General features: G+C 42.0%; 1 protein-coding gene across 1 annotated transcript in view; it reads right to left on the reverse strand.

Moving 5' to 3' along the window:
• Positions 1–18,188, reverse strand: part of LOC106608380 (transcription factor AP-2-delta) — a 45,792-nt gene that overhangs the window by 13,940 nt on the left and 13,664 nt on the right. Inside the window, exons 4-7 of the mRNA XM_045721250.1 lie at positions 14,275–14,440; positions 7,448–7,566; positions 5,306–5,447; positions 5,034–5,147 (exon numbers count right to left, since the gene is read on the reverse strand). Coding sequence (XP_045577206.1) covers positions 5,034–5,147; positions 5,306–5,447; positions 7,448–7,566; positions 14,275–14,440 — 541 coding nt within the window. The remainder of the gene's footprint in view (positions 1–5,033; positions 5,148–5,305; positions 5,448–7,447; positions 7,567–14,274; positions 14,441–18,188) is intronic.

Genomic DNA, 18,188 nt, shown 5'->3' on the forward strand with positions numbered 1-18,188 from the left:
AATCTTGATGGTCTCTGGCAAATGCCAAACGTCCTGCACGGTGTTGGGCTGTAAGCACAACCCCCACCTGTGGACGTCGGGACCTCATACCACCCTCATGGAGTCTGTTTCTGACCGTTTGAGCAGACACATGCACATTTGTGGCCTGCTGGAGGTCATTTTGCAGGGCTCTGGCAGTGCTCCTCCTGCTCCTCCGTGCACAAAGGCGGAGGTAGCGGTCCTGCTTCTGGGTTGTTGCCCTCCTACGGCCTCCTCCACGTCTCCTGATGTACTGGCCTGTCTCCTGGTAGCGCCTCCATGCTCTGGACACTACGCTGACAGACACAGCAAACCTTCTTGCCACTGCTCGCATTGATTTGCCATCCTGGATGAGCTGCACTACCTGAGCCACTTGTGTAGGTTGTAGACTCCGTCTCATGCTACCACTAGAGTGAAAGCACCGCCAGCATTCAAAAGTGACCAAAACATCAGCCAGGAAGCATAGGAACTGAGAAGTGGTCTGTGGTCACCACCTGCAGAACCACTCCTTTATTGGGGGTGTCTTTCTAATTGCCTATCATTTCCACCTGTTGTCTATTCCATTTGCACAACAGCATGTGAAATGTATTGTCAATCAGTGTTGCTTCCTAAGTGGACAGTTTGATTTCACAGAAGTGTGATTGACTTGGAGTTACATTGTGTTGTTTAAGTGTTCCCTTTATTTTTTTGAGCAGTTTATATATACAGTGAGGGAAAAAAGTATTTGATCCCCTGCTGATTTTGTACGTTTGCCCACTGACAAAGAAATGATCAGTCTATAATTTTAATGGTAGGTTTATTTGAACAGTGAGAGACAGAATTGCATTTTAATGAGGCAAATAAGTATTTGACCCCTCTGCAAAACATGACTTAGTACTTGGGGGCAAAACCCTTGTTGGCAATCACAGAGGTCAAACGTTTCTTGTAGTTGGCCACCAGGTTTGCACACATCTCAGGAGGGATTTTGTCCCACTCCCCTTTGCAGATCTTCTCCAAGTCATTAAGGTTTCGAGGCTGACATTTGGCAACTCGAACCTTCAGCTCCCTCCACAGATTTTCTATGGGATTAAGGTCTGGAGACTGGCTAGGCCACTCCAGGACCTTAATGTGCCTCTTCTTGAGCCACTCCTTTGTTGCCTTGGCCGTGTGTTTTGCATCATTGTCATGCTGGAATACCCATCCACAACCCATTTTCAATGCCCTGGCTGAGGGAAGGAGGTTCTCACCCAAGATTTGATGGTACATGGCCCCGTCCATCGTCCCTTTGATGCGGTGAAGTTGTCCTGTCCCCTTAGCAAAAAAACACCCCCAAAGCATAATGTTTCCACCTCCATGTTTGACGGTGGGGATGGTGTTCTTGGGGTCATAGGCAGCATTCCTCCTCCTCCAAACACGGCGAGTTGAGTTGATGCCAAAGAGCTCCATTTTGGTCTCATCTGACCACAACACTTTCACCCAGTTGTCCTCTGAATCATTCAGATGTTCATTGGCAAACTTCAGACGGGCATGTATATGTGCTTTCTTGAGCAGGGGGACCTTGCGGGCGCTGCAGGATTTCAGTCCTTCACGGCGTAGTGTGTTACCAATTGTTTTCTTGGTGACTATGGTCCCAGCTGCCTTGAGATCATTGACAAGATCCTCCTGTGTAGTTCTGGGCTGATTCCTCACCGTTCTCATGATCATTGCAACTCCACGAGGTGAGATCTTGCATGGAGCCCCAGGCCGAGGGAGATTGACAGTTCTTTTGTGTTTTTTCCATTTGCGAATAATCGCACCAACTGTTGTCACCTTCTCACCAAGCTGCTTGGCGATGGTCTTGTAGCCCATTCCAGCCTTGTGTAGGTCTACAATCTTTTCCCTGACATCCTTAGACAGCTCTTTGGTCTTGGCCATGGTGGAGAGTTTGGAATCTGATTGATTGATTACTTCTATGGAGAGGTGTCTTTTATACAGGTAACAAATAAACCTACCATTAAAATTATAGACTGATCATTTCTTTGTCAGTGGGCAAACGTACAAAATCAGCAGGGGATCAAATACTTTTTCCCCTCACTGTATATATATTCACACACTATATACAATATACTATAGAGACACAATATAGACATTATAAAGACACCATAAATAAACTACATTGACACTATATATGCACTCTATATACACTATATACTCTATATATACACCATATTAACACTATATACACGATATTGACACAATATAGATGCTATATATACACTATATAGACACCATATGCACACTACAGAGACATTATAAATATACTACAGAGACATTATAAATATACTACAGAGACATTATAAATATACTACAGAGACATTATAAATATACTACAGAGACATTATAAATATACTACAGAGACATTATAAATATACTATATATACACTATATATACACTATGTGTGCACTATGTTTACACTATATACAGTTGAAGGCGGAAGTTTACATACACCTTAGCCAAATACATTTAAACTCAGTTTTTCACAATTCCTGACATTTAATCCTAGTAAAAATTCCCTGTTTTAGGTCAGTTAGGATCACCACTTTATTTTAAGAATGTGACATGTCAGAATAATAGTAGAGAGAATGATTTCTTTCAGCTTTTATTTCTTTCATCACATTCCCAGTGGGTCAGAAGTTTACATACACTCAATTAGTATTTGGTAGCATTGCCTTTAAATTGTTTCGGGTAGCCTTCCACAAGCTTCCCACAATAAGTTGGGTGAATTTTGGCCCATTCCTCCTGACAGAGCTGGTGTAACTGAGTCAGGTTTGTAGGCCTCCTTGCTCGCACACGTTTTTTCAGTTCTGCCCACAAATGTTCTATGGGATTGAGGTCAGGGCTTTGTGATGGCCACTCCAATACCTTGACTTTGTTGTCCTTAAGCAATTTTGCCACAACTGTGGAAGTATGCTTAGGGTCATTGTCCATTTAGAAGACCCATTTGCGACCAAGCTTTAACTTCCTGACTGATGTCTTGAGATGTTGCTTCAATATATCCACATAATTTCCCTTCCTCATGACACCATCTATTTTGTGAAATGCACCAGTCCCTCCTGCAGCAAACACCCCCATGACTACAGACACTGGGAACACCCCGGATCAGCTCTGAGCGGCTACACCGAACACTAACCGGGCCGGTGCATACCAAGGAACAGCCGGCTACCTGCCGCTGACACCTGACCGAGACATCACCCGCCCCCCTTCGCTTCTCTCTTGCTCTTCACATTCAACGAAAGACAAACAACACAGTTGTGCGGGGTGGAGCCGGAAAATGTTTGTTCCCTTGGACTGTTGGCGTGCAGCTGTCAAAACTCGTTTGAATCTGCTGGGGTGTCGCGTGCTATTGAATGTATAATCTGCCACATATTTGTTGTTGTCACGATCCGATGGAACTTGATGCAGCTAAAGAAAGGATTATTATTATACATTTGACGAAGCGCCTTGAACTGAATAAGGGTTAGGGTTAGGGTTAGGGTTAGGGTTAGGGTTAGCAACCCTAACCCTAACCCCATTTGACCAAGCGCCTTGAACTGAATAAGGATTCTATCAGACTATCAGCATCTTTAAATGCTTCCTATCAAAACATCCAAGAGGATTATAATGGGGCCTTCCTGGACTATGATCAGTTTCCACCACTGCACCCCTCTACTAGCTTGAACCAGAAAATGCTGCTCATTGTTTGACTCTAGGTGAGCGTAAATGGATGATTGTCGGAACCAGAAACATTGAGAAGAATCGTTCTCGGCGCGGCTCCCTTCCTCCCCCGCGTCTGGATTTAAGACTTTTTGAATATCTTTGAACCCATGTACCAGCTGTCTTCTGCCGGGGGCTTGGTCTTCCATCCATGGCAGTGGATGCCCCAGCTACCTCTCCCTGCCCTAGTCAATCAACTGCCTGGGCACATCCTGGACCACCGTGGCCCCCCTCCGCTGGGCCGTGCTCTCTGGATCAGAGCTCTGTCCCTTTGGCTGTTGTGGCCTGCACACAGCCTGAACCACCACTCTCTGGATCAGAGCTCTGTCCCTTTGCCTGTTGTGTCCTGCACACAGCCTGAACCACCACTCTCTGGATCAGAGCTCTGTCCTTTTGCCTGTTGTGTCCTGCACACAGCCTGAACCACCACTCTCTGGATCAGAGCTCTGTCCCTTTGCCTGTTGTGGCCTGCACACAGCCTGAACCACCACTCTCTGGATCAGAGCTCTGTCCTTTTGGCTGTTGTGTCCTGCACACAGCCTGAACCACCACTCTCTGGATCAGAGCTCTGTCCTTTTGGATGTTGTGTCCTGCACACAGCCTGAACCACCACTCTCTGGATCAGAGCTCTGTCCCTTTGCCTGTTGTGGCCTGCACACAGCCTGAACCACCACTCTCTGGATCAGAGCTCTGTCCTTTTAGATGTTGTGTCCTGCAAACAGCCGGCGTCTCAGCAGCCCTCTTCACAGGTGAGTTCTGTGGCTCTGACCTCACCATCTGCTTCAAGACAGAGGCCGGATCATTCTGGCTATTGTGACAGGGAGTTCGATGGTGAGGCATTTATCTGTACCTGGGGCAAAGACTTTCTGTTTTCTTCGGGCAAAAGTTCAGGATATCACCAGGCTGCTTCCTGAGGCTGTGAGTCAGTCACCAGAGCTAATACTGTCATGGTTCATGTGGCGTCAAAGTTCAGGATATCACCAGGCTGCTTCCTGAGGCTGTGAGTCAGTCACCAGAGCTAATACTGTCATGGTTCATGTGGGGTCAAAGTTCAGGATATCACCAGGCTGCTTCCTGAGGCTGTGAGTCAGTCACCAGAGCTAATACTGTCATGTTCATGTGGGGTCAAATGACATTATGAAGTGCAGCTCAGAACAGCTGAAGATTGTGTGTGTGTGTGTGTGTGTGTGTGTGTGTGTGTGTGTGTGTGTGTGTGTGTGTGTGTGTGTGTGTGTGTGTGTGTGTGTGTGTGTGTGTGTGTGCGTGTGCGTGTGCGTGTGTGTGTGTGTGTGTGCGCGTGTACCTGAAGTGTGTGAGGTGTCTCTGTATATCCAGGTCCAGTATCGGTGTGGGTCTGGAGGAGCCAAGAGGAGAACGGTCCTGACTCAACAGGTCCTGGAACTCTTTACAGATCTGTCTAAATGTCACAGGGCAAAGGTAAGAGGTTAGGGGTTAGAGGTTAAGAGTTCAATATGTGTGTGTGTGTGTGTGTGTGTGTGTGTGTGTGTGTGTGTGTGTGTGTGTGTGTGTGTGTGTGTGTGTGTGTGTGTGTGTGTGTGTGTGTGTTTGTCTTACTTGGTGGCCAGCACCATCTTCTTGCGTCCGCTGGTCTCCTTGGGTTCATTGTGTTGTCTGGCTAGGTGTTCTCCTGCTGCCTTGGTAGGAAACTCTGTCTCACATGTATAACCAAAGTCTCTAGCCAGGTGGAGGGCCTCACCTACACACACACACACACACACACACACACACACACACACACACACACAAACATGTTTTATTAGGAGGGGAAGATTGATAGAGGGATGAGTATAATAAGGAGGTGTAGACTGATAGAGGGATGAGTATAATTAGGAGGTGTAGATTGATAGAGGGATGAGTATAATTAGGAGGTGTAGATTGATAGATGGGTGATTTTTATTCAGAGGTCCAGATTGATAGAGGCATGAGTTTTATTAGGTGTATATTGACAGAAGTATGAGTTTTATAAGAAGGTGTAGATGATAAGGAGATGAGTTTTATCAGAATGTGCAGATTGATAGAGGGATGAGATTTATTAGAAGGTGTAGACTGATATGGGGATGAGTTTGATTATGTGTAGATTGATAGATGGATGAGTTTTTATTAGTATGTCCAAATTGATACAGGGATGAGTTTTATAAGAAGGTGTAGATTGATTGAGGGATGAGTTGTATAAGAAGGTGTAGATTGATGTAGGGACGAGTTTTGTTAGAAGGTGTATTTTATTAAAGGGATGAGTTTTATAAGAAGTTGTATAATGATTGAGGGATGATTTTTTAAGGAGGTGTAGATTGATAGAGGATGAGTGTTATTAGGAGGCGTAGATTGATAGAGGGATGAGTTTAATTAGGAGGTGTAGTATGAGGGATGAGTTGTATTAGGACTAGATTGATAGAAGGATGACTTTTATTAGCAGGTGTAATTTGATAGAGGGATGATTTTCATTCTGAGGTGTAGATTGATAGAGGGATGAGTTTTATTAGGAGGTGTAGATTGATGGAGTGGTGAGTTTTATTAGGAGGCGTATATTGATAGAGGGATGAGTGTTATTAGGAGGTGTAGATTAATAGAGGGATGAGTTTAATTAGGAGGTGTAGATTGACAGAGGATGAGTGTTATTAGGAGGTGTATATTGACAAAGGGATGAGTTTTATTAGGAGGCGTAGATTGATAGAGGATGAATTTTATTATAAGGTTTAAATTGATTGATGGATGAGTTTTTTTTAGGAAGTCTAGATTTATAGAGGGATTATTTTTATTGAAAGGTGTTGATTGGTAGAGGGATGAGACATATTAGAAGGTATAGATTGGTAGAGGGATGAGACATATTAGAAGGTATAGATTGGTAGAGGGATGAGACATATTAGAAGGTATAGATTGGTAGAGGGATGATTTATATCAGGTGGTCCAGATTGATAGAGGGATGATTTATATCAGGTGGTCCAGATTGATAGAGGGATGATTTATATCAGGTGGTCCAGATTGATAGAGGGATGATTTATATCAGGTGGTCCAGATTGATAGAGGGATGATTTATATTAGGTGGTCCAGATTGATAGAGGGATGATTTATATCAGGTGGTCCAGATTGATAGAGGGATGATTTATATCAGGTGGTCCAGATTGATAGAGGGATGAGTTATATCAGGTGGTCCAGATTGATAGAGGGATGATTTATATCAGGTGGTCCAGATTGATAGAGGGATGATTTATATCAGGTGGTCCAGATTGATAGAGGGATGATTTATATCAGGTGGTCCAGATTGATAGAGGGATGATTTATATCAGGTGGTCCAGATTGATAGAGGGATGATTTATATTAGGTCCAGATTGATAGAGGGATGAGTTTTATTAGGTTGAGATTGATAGAGGGATGATTTATATTAGGTGGTCCAGATTGATAGAGGGATGATTTATATCAGGTGGTCCAGATTGATAGAGGGATGAGTTATATCAGGTGTTCCAGATTGATAGAGGGATGATTTATATTAGGTGGTCCAGATTGATAGAGGGATGAGTTTTATTAGGTTTAGATTGATAGAGGGATGATTTATATCAGGTGGTCCAGATTGATAGAGGGATGATTTATATTAGGTGGTCCAGATTGATAGAGGGATGAGTTATTTTAAGGGATGTAGATTGATAGAGGAATTAGTTTTATTAGGTTTAGAGGGAGGATAGAGGGATGAGTTATTCCTACCTTCCACCAGAGAGGTGAGGAGTGTAACATTGGCAGCTTTTCTCCGTCCAGCTGGCAGATTGAGTCCCAGTCGATCCAACTTCTCTCTCAGACAACGACCACCATTCTTAGACTTAGCTCTGCATTAGAATACATTATCACAGCAATAAAATAAAATATACTATCATCTCATTAAAATAATTACATATTAATATCAATTAACCCCCTAAAGTTGATGTCCGGTCACACGCAGTAATATAATTAGCATTAGCATTAGGTTTCATCTCTGGCAGTTTAAGCTTGAGATATCTGTATTGTTTTTTGCATTGGATGCATCTCAATCCACCACATCTGCATATATCGCACTTCCGCATCTGGGGTGAAAGGTAACAGACCAGGAGACATCCCATCTGGGGTGAAATGTAACAAAGCTAGAGCAGTGTTGGTTAGACCAGGAGACATCCCATCTGGGGTGAAAGGTAACAGACCAGGAGACATCCCATCTGGGGTGAAAGGTAACAGACCAGGAGACATCCCATCTGGGGTGAAAGGTAACAGACCAGGAGACATCCCATCGGTGATAGGTCAGACCAGGAGACATCCCATCTGGGGTGAAAGGTAACAGAGCTAGAGCCCATGGGTGAGGTAACAGACCAGGAGACATCCCATCTGGGGTGAAAGGTAACAGACCAGGAGACATCCCATCTGGGGTGAAAGGTAACAGACCAGGAGACATCCCATCTGGGGTGAAAGGTAACAGACCAGGAGACATCCCATCTGGGGTGAAAGGTAACAGACCAGGAGACATCCCATCTGGGGTGAAAGGTAACAGACCAGGAGACATCCCATCTGGGGTGAAAGGTAACAGACCAGGAGACATCCCATCTGGGGTGAAAGGTAACAGACCAGGAGACATCCCATCTGGGGTGAAAGGTATCAGACCTAGAGCATCGGTGATGGTCAGACCAGGAGACATCCCATCTGGGGTGAAAGGTAACAGACCAGGAGACATCCCATCTGTGGTGAAAGGTAACAGACCTGGAGACATGGTGATGGTCAGACCAGGAGACATCCCATCTGGGGTGAAAGGTAGCAGAGCAGGAGACATCCCATCTGGGGTGAAAGGTAACAGAGCTAGAGCAGTGTTGGTCAGACCAGGAGACATCCCATCTGGGGTGAAAGGTATCAGAGCTAAGCAGCATATCTGGGGTTAACAGACCAGGAGACATCCCATCTGGGGTGAAAGGTAGCAGAGCAGGAGACATCCCATCTGGGGTGAAAGGTAACAGAGCTAGAGACTCCCATCGTGTTGGTACAGACCAGGAGACATCCCATCTGGGGTGAAAGGTAACAGAGCTGGAGTCCCACTGTGTAGGTAACAGACCAGGAGACATCCCATCTGGGGTGAAAGGTAACGGAGCTAGAGCAGTGTTGGTCAGACCAGGAGACATCCCGAAAATCGGTCTTCTCATGAAATCGTCTGTAGCGTCCGAACGGTTTGCTCTACGCCCCCAAGATGCGTCTTGGGATTCATCTTAAGTCGATACAGCCGATCTGCCAACCTCTGTATGTAGCGTCTGAACCGTTTACGCTACACACTAATATGACCCCCCTGTAGAAAGGTGAGATGTTGTTTTGCTCTAGGATCCCCCCCAGGCCTCACTGGATTCGTCTGAAGGTCCCCCGGTATCAGTTGAAATTAATGGAACTATATATGGAGACTGTTTATTGTAAAAAATAAAGGGTTAAATACATGTAAAAAATTATATATGTTTCCTGATCTTCTTAAACAGATATAGGAGAGACACTTAAAAAATATTGGGGGACTGTTGTTCCATGTAGTGAATCTGTTATTCAATGTGTTTCTATTGGCTAACAGCAGTAATCTGTTATTCAATGTGTTTCTATGGGCTAATAGCAGTAATCTGTTATTCAATGTGTTTCTATGGGCTAATAGCAGTAATCTGTTATTCAATGTGTTTCTATTGGCTAATAGCAGTAATCTGTTATTCAATGTGTTTCTATTGGCTAATAGCAGTAATCTGTTATTCAATGTGTTTCTATGGGCTAACAGCAGTAATCTGTTATTCAGTGTGTTTCTATGGGCTAATAGCAGTAATCTGTTATTCAATGTGTTTCTATGGGCTAATAGCAGTAATCTGTTATTCAGTGTGTTTCTATGGGCTAATAGCAGTAATCTGTTATTCAATGTGTTTCTATGGGCTAATAGCAGTAATCTGTTATTCAATGTGTTTCTATGGGCTAATAGCAGTAATCTGTTATTCAATGTGTTTCTATGGGCTAATAGCAGTAATCTGTTATTCAATGTGTTTCTATGGGCTAATAGCAGTAATCTGTTATTCAATGTGTTTCTATTGGCTAATAGCAGTAATCTGTTATTCAATGTGTTTCTATGGGCTAATAGCAGTAATCTGTTATTCAATGTGTTTCTATGGGCTAACAGCAGTAATCTGTTATTCAATGTGTTTCTATGGGCTAATAGCAGTAATCTGTTATTCAGTGTGTTTCTATGGGCTAATAGCAGTAATCTGTTATTCAATGTGTTTCTATGGGCTAATAGCAGTAATCTGTTATTCAATGTGTTTCTATGGGCTAATAGCAGTAATCTGTTATTCAATGTGTTTCTATGGGCTAATAGCAGTAATCTGTTATTCAATGTGTTTCTATGGGCTAATAGCAGTAATCTGATATTCAATGTGTTTCTATGGGCTTATAGCAGTAATCTGTTATTCAATGTGTTTCTATGGGCTAATAGCAGTAATCTGTTATTCAATGTGTTTCTATGGGCTAACAGCAGTAATCTGTTATTCAATGTGTTTCTATGGACTAATAGCAGTAATCTGATATTCAATGTGTTTCTATGGGCTAATAGCAGTAATCTGTTATTCAATGTGTTTCTATGGGCTAACAGCAGTAATCTGTTATTCAATGTGTTTCTATGGGCTAATAGCAGTAATCTGTTATTCAATGTGTTTCTATGGGCTAATAGCAGTAATCTGTTATTCAATGTGTTTCTATGGGCTAATAGCAGTAATCTGTTATTCAATGTGTTTCTACTGGCTAACAGCAGTAATCTGTTATTCAATGTGTTTCTATGGGCTAATAGCAGTAATCTGTTATTCAATGTGTTTCTATGGGCTAATAGCAGTAATCTGTTATTCAATGTGTTTCTATGGGCTAACAGCAGTAATCTGTTATTCAATGTGTTTCTATGGGCTAATAGCAGTAATCTGTTATTCAATGTGTTTCTATGGGCTAATAGCAGTAATCTGTTATTCAATGTGTTTCTATGGGCTAATAGCAGTAATCTGTTATTCAATGTGTTTCTATGGGCTAATAGCAGTAATCTGATATTCAATGTGTTTCTATGGGCTAATAGCAGTAATCTGTTATTCAATGTGTTTCTATGGGCTAATAGCAGTAATCTGTTATTCAATGTGTTTCTATGGGCTAATAGCAGTAATCTGTTATTCAATGTGTTTCTATGGGCTAATAGCAGTAATCTGATATTCAATGTGTTTCTATGGGCTAATAGCAGTAATCTGTTATTCAATGTGTTTCTATGGGCTAACAGCAGTAATCTGTTATTCAATGTGTTTCTATGGGCTAATAGCAGTAATCTGTTATTCAATGTGTTTCTATGGGCTAATAGCAGTAATCTGTTATTCAATGTGTTTCTATTGGCTAATAGCAGTAATCTGTTATTCAATGTGTTTCTATTGGCTAATAGCAGTAATCTGTTATTCAATGTGTTTCTATTGGCTAATAGCAGTAATCTGTTATTCAATGTGTTTCTATTGGCTAATAGCAGTAATCTGTTATTCAATGTGTTTCTATGGGCTAATAGCAGTAATCTGTTATTCAATGTGTTTCTATGGGCTAATAGCAGTAATCTGTTATTCAATGTGTTTCTATGGGCTAATAGCAGTAATCTGTTATTCAATGTGTTTCTATTGGCTAATAGCAGTAATCTGTTATTCAATGTGTTTCTATGGGCTAATAGCAGTAATCTGTTATTCAATGTGTTTCTATTGGCTAATAGCAGTAATCTGTTATTCAATGTGTTTCTATGGGCTAACAGCAGTAATCTGTTATTCAATGTGTTTCTATTGGCTAATAGCAGTAATCTGTTATTCAATGTGTTTCTATGGGCTAATAGCAGTAATCTGTTATTCAATGTGTTTCTATGGGCTAATAGCAGTAATCTGTTATTCAATGTGTTTCTATGGGCTAATAGCAGTAATCTGTTATTCAATGTGTTTCTATGGGCTAATAGCAGTAATCTGTTATTCAATGTGTTTCTATGGGCTAATAGCAGTAATCTGTTATTCAATGTGTTTCTATTGGCTAATAGCAGTAATCTGTTATTCAATGTGTTTCTATTGGCTAATAGCAGTAATCTGTTATTCAATGTGTTTCTATTGGCTAATAGCAGTAATCTGTTATTCAATGTGTTTCTATGGGCTAATAGCAGTAATCTGTTATTCAATGTGTTTCTATTGGCTAATAGCAGTAATCTGTTATTCAATGTGTTTCTATGGACTAATAGCAGTAATCTGTTATTCAATGTGTTTCTATGGGCTAATAGCAGTAATCTGTTATTCAATGTGTTTCTATGGGCTAATAGCAGTAATCTGTTATTCAATGTGTTTCTATTGGCTAATAGCAGTAATCTGTTATTCAATGTGTTTCTATGGGCTAATAGCAGTAATCTGTTATTCAATGTGTTTCTATGGGCTAATAGCAGTAATCTGTTATTCAATGTGTTTCTATGGGCTAATAGCAGTAATCTGTTATTCAATGTGTTTCTATGGGCTAATAGCAGTAATCTGATATTCAATGTGTTTCTATGGGCTAATAGCAGTAATCTGTTATTCAATGTGTTTCTATGGGCTAATAGCAGTAATCTGTTATTCAATGTGGTTCTATGGGCTAATAGCAGTAATCTGTTATTCAATGTGTTTCTATGGGCTAATAGCAGTAATCTGTTATTCAATGTGTTTCTATGGGCTAATAGCAGTAATCTGTTATTCAATGTGGTTCTATTGGCTAATAGCAGTAATCTGTTATTCAATGTGTTTCTATGGACTAATAGCAGTAATCTGTTATTCAATGTGTTTCTATTGGCTAATAGCAGTAATCTGTTATTCAATGTGTTTCTATGGGCTAATAGCAGTAATCTGTTATTCAATGTGTTTCTATGGGCTAATAGCAGTAATCTGATATTCAATGTGTTTCTATGGGCTAATAGCAGTAATCTGTTATTCAATGTGTTTCTATGGGCTAATAGCAGTAATCTGTTATTCAATGTGTTTCTATGGGCTAATAGCAGTAATCTGTTATTCAGTGTGTTTCTATTGGCTAATAGCAGTAATCTGTTATTCAATGTGTTTCTATGGGCTAATAGCAGTAATCTGTTATTCAATGTGTTTCTATGGGCTAATAGCAGTAATCTGTTATTCAATGTGTTTCTATGGGCTAATAGCAGTAATCTGTTATTCAATGTGTTTCTATTGGCTAATAGCAGTAATCTGTTATTCAATGTGGTTCTATGGACTAATAGCAGTAATCTGTTATTCAATGTGTTTCTATGGGCTAATAGCAGTAATCTGTTATTCAATGTGTTTCTATGGGCTAATAGCAGTAATCTGTTATTCAATGTGTTTCTATTGGCTAATAGCAGTAATCTGTTATTCAATGTGTTTCTATGGGCTAATAGCAGTAATCTGTTATTCAATGTGTTTCTATGGGCTAATAGCAGTAATCTGTTATTCAATGTGTTTCTATGGGCTAATAGCAGTAATCTGTTATTCAATGTGTTTCTATGGGCTAATAGCAGTAATCTGATATTCAATGTGTTTCTATGGGCTAATAGCAGTAATCTGTTATTCAATGTGTTTCTATGGGCTAATAGCAGTAATCTGTTATTCAATGTGGTTCTATGGGCTAATAGCAGTAATCTGTTATTCAATGTGTTTCTATGGGCTAATAGCAGTAATCTGTTATTCAATGTGTTTCTATGGGCTAATAGCAGTAATCTGTTATTCAATGTGTTTCTATTGGCTAATAGCAGTAATCTGTTATTCAATGTGTTTCTATGGACTAATAGCAGTAATCTGTTATTCAATGTGTTTCTATTGGCTAATAGCAGTAATCTGTTATTCAATGTGTTTCTATGGGCTAATAGCAGTAATCTGTTATTCAATGTGTTTCTATGGGCTAATAGCAGTAATCTGATATTCAATGTGTTTCTATGGGCTAATAGCAGTAATCTGTTATTCAATGTGTTTCTATGGGCTAATAGCAGTAATCTGTTATTCAATGTGTTTCTATGGGCTAATAGCAGTAATCTGTTATTCAGTGTGTTTCTATTGGCTAATAGCAGTAATCTGTTATTCAATGTGTTTCTATGGGCTAATAGCAGTAATCTGTTATTCAATGTGTTTCTATGGGCTAATAGCAGTAATCTGTTATTCAATGTGTTTCTATTGGCTAATAGCAGTAATCTGATATTCAATGTGTTTCTATTGGCTAATAGCAGTAATCTGTTATTCAATGTGTTTCTATGGGCTAATAGCAGTAATCTGTTATTCAATGTGTTTCTATGGGCTAATAGCAGTAATCTGTTATTCAATGTGTTTCTATTGGCTAATAGCAGTAATCTGTTATTCAATGTGTTTCTATGGGCTAATAGCAGTAATCTGTTATTCATGTTTTTGTTATCATTTCAGTCTTTGAAAATTATATATATGTTTAGCTTCAAAATGTTTAGTAGTATTGAGTGTGTGAGCGTGTGTGTGTGTGTGTGTGTGTGTGTGTGTGTGTACCTGCGTAATATTCCTCCCAGAAGTGAGGCGTTGAGACACTCTGGAGGCGAGAGCCGTCTCTTCACCTCAGCGATGGTGACTTTATATTTAGAGGTTGAGCTCAGGAGGGACAGACGGCCCGGCACAGAGCAGAACAGATCTGTAGGGTTCACCACACAGGTACCTCCTAGATAGAACACATATACACATGTTAAATAAACACTAACCCTAACCTCCTAACCCTAACCCTAACCACACAGGTACCTCCTAGATAGAACACAGATACACATGTTAAACAAACACTAGTAACATATAGGGTTCAGGGACCTAACCCTAACCTCCTAACCCCCCCTAACCTCCTAACCCCCCTAACCTCCTAACCTCCTAACCCCCCTAACGTCCTAACCCCCCTAACCTCCTAACCCCCCTAACCTCCTAACCTCCTAACCCCCCCTAACCTCCTAACCCCCCCTAACCTCCTAACCCCCCTAACCTCCTAACCCCCCTAACCTCCTAACCCTAACCCTAACCCTAACCTCCTAACCCCCTAACCTCCTAACCCTAACCCCTAACCACCCCTAACCTCCTAACCCTAACCCCCCTAACCTCCTAACCCTAACCCCCTAACCTCCTAACCCTAACCCTAACCTCCTAACCTCCTAACCTCCTAACTCTAACCCCTAACCCCCTAACCTCCTAACCCTAACCTCCTAACCCTAACCCTAACCTCCTAACCCTCCCAACCCTAACCTCCTAACCCCTAACCCCACTAACTACCCCCAACCTCCTAACCACACTAACTACCCCCTAACCTCCTAACCCAACTAACTACCCCCTAACCTCCTAACCCCACTAACTACCCCCTAACCTCCTAACCCAACTAACTACCCCCTAACCTCCTAACCCCACTAACTACCCCCTAACCTCCTAACCCCACTAACTACCCCCTAACCTCCTAACCCAACTAACTACCCCCTAACCTCCTAACCCCACTAACTACCCCCTAACCTCCTAACCCCACTAACTACCCCCTAACCTCCTAACCCCACTAACTACCCCCTAACCTCCTAACCCAACTAACTACCCCTAACCTCCTAACCCAACTAACTACCCCCTAACCTCCTAACCCAACTAACTACCCCCTAACCTCCTAACCCCACTAACTACCCCTAACCTCCTAACCCCACTAACTACCCCCTAACCTCCTAACCCAACTAACTACCCCCTAACCTCCTAACCCCACTAACTACCCCCTAACCTCCTAACCCAACTAACTACCCCCTAACCTCCTAACCCCACTAACTACCCCTAACCTCCTAACCCCACTAACTACCCCCTAACCTCCTAACCCCACTAACTACCCCCTAACCTCCTAACCCCACTAACTACCCCCTAACCTCCTAACCCCACTAACTACCCCCTAACCTCCTAACCCCACTAACTACCCCTAACCTCCTAACCCCACTAACTACCCCCTAACCTCCTAACCCCACTAACTACCCCCTAACCTCCTAACCCAACTAACTACCCCCTAACCTCCTAACCCCACTAACTACCCCTAACCTCCTAACCCCACTAACTACCCCCTAACCTCCTAACCCCACTAACTACCCCCTAACCTCCTAACCCAACTAACTACCCCCTAACCTCCTAACCCCACTAACTACCCCCTAACCTCCTAACCCCACTAACTACCCCCTAACCTCCTAACCCCACTAACTACCCCCTAACCTCCTAACCCCACTAACTACCCCCTAACCTCCTAACCCCACTAACTACCCCCTAACCTCCTAACCCCACTAACTACCCCTAACCTCCTAACCCCACTAACTACCCCCTAACCCCACTAACTACCCCCTAACCTCCTAACCCAACTAACTACCCCCTAACCTCCTAACCCCACTAACTACCCCCTAACCTCCTAACCCCACTAACTACCCCCTAACCTCCTAACCCCACTAACTACCCCCTAACCTCCTAACCCCACTAACTACCCCCTAACCTCCTAACCCCACTAACTACCCCCTAACCTCCTAACCCCACTAACTACCCCCTTACCTCCTAACCCCACTAACTACCCCTAACCTCCTAACCCCCTCCAGGCCCAGAAGCTAGGATATGCATATGCATGGTAGTATTGGATAGAAAACCCTCTAAAGTATCTAAAACTGTTAAAATTATGTCTGTGAGTATAACAGAACTGATTTGGCAGGCAAAAACCTGAGGACCAATTTTTTTTCTGTTGACCTGCCAGCCAATTCCAAGCTTAAGCTATTGAAACCAAAGACTTCCGCATCCCAAATTGCAGTTCCTATGGCTTCCACTAGATGTCAACAGTCTTTATACATGGTTTCAGGCTTGTATTCTGAAAAACCAACGAGGAATAGTTGTTTATCCTCAGGAAGTCCCATGGCAAAACTAGTCTCATTGCGCACGTGACCGAGGGAGCGCGCTGCATTCTTTTCCTTTCCTATTGAATATAGTTCGCTCCGTATGAAATATTATCGTTTATTTAGATATTAGAGTACCTAATAATGAATTACAAATGTCGTTTGATTTGTTTGGATAAACTTTACTTGTAACCTTTGGAACTCCTATGTCTGCATTCTGAACAGGTGGATTACTGAACTCAATGACGCCTACTAAACTGACTATTTGGGATATAAATATGGAATTTATCGAACAAAATGACCATTCATTGTGTTCCTGGGACTCTTGTGAATGCGATCAGAGGAAGATCTTCAAAGGTGAGTGACTTATTTTATTGCTATTTGGGATATTGTGACGCCTGTGCTTGTTTGGATAATATGTTGTTGTGGGGCGCTGACCTCAGATAATCGAATGCTGTGCTTTCGCCGTAAAGCCTTTTTGAAATCCGACGATGCGGTTAGATTGCCAAGACTTAAGCTAAAGAATCATGAATGACACTTGTATTATCATGAAGGTTTAATATTACGTTTTCTGTATTTTGAATTTGGCGCTCTGCAATTTCACCGGATGTTGTCGAGGTGGGACCCGTGCGCCAGGTGACTAAACTGCTTGGAGTAACACTAGATTGTGAACTGTCCTGGTCAAAACATATTGATACAACAGTAGCTAAGATGGGGAGAAGTCTGTCCATAATAAAGCACTGCTCTGCACTATCAACAAGGCAGGTCCTACAGGCCCTAGTTTCTACCTTCTTAACAACACTATCAACAAGGCAGGTCCTACAGGCCCTAGTTTTGTCTCACCTGGACTATTGTTCAGTCATGTGGTCAGGTGCCACAAAGAGGGACTTAGGAAAATTACAATTGTCTCAGAACAGGGCAGCACGGCTGGCCCTTGGATGAACACAGAGAGCTAATATTAATAATATGCATGTCAATCTCTCCTGGCTCAAAGTGGAGGAGAGATTGACTTCATCACTACTTGTATTTATGAGAGGTATTGACATGTTGAATGCACCGAGCTGTCTGTTTAAACTACTGGCACACAGCTCAGACACCCATGCATACCCCACAAGACAAGCCACCAGAGGTCTGTTTAAACTACTGGCACACAGCTCAGACACCCATCACCCCACAAGACATGCCACCAGAGGTCTCTTCACAGTCCCCAAGTCCAGAACAGACTATGGGAGGAGCACAGTACTACATAGAGCCATGACTACATGGAACAATATTCCACATCAAGTAACTGATGCAGCAGTAGAATCAGATTTAAAAACATAAAAATACATTTTTGGAAAGCGGGGACTGTGAAGCGACACACTAACAGGTACAGACACACACATACGCACACTACACACACGTACACTTGTACATATTGTTGTTTGGTGGTATTATACATTTATATTGCATATATGTAGTGGTGTAATAATTTTATATGATGTACATTTGTATATTTTGTTTTATATGTAATGTAAGTAACCCTAACCCAAACGCATTGTACCC

The sequence above is a fragment of the Salmo salar genome, chromosome ssa06 (genome assembly GCF_905237065.1).
Source record: "Salmo salar chromosome ssa06, Ssal_v3.1, whole genome shotgun sequence".
NCBI lineage: Eukaryota > Metazoa > Chordata > Actinopteri > Salmoniformes > Salmonidae > Salmo > Salmo salar.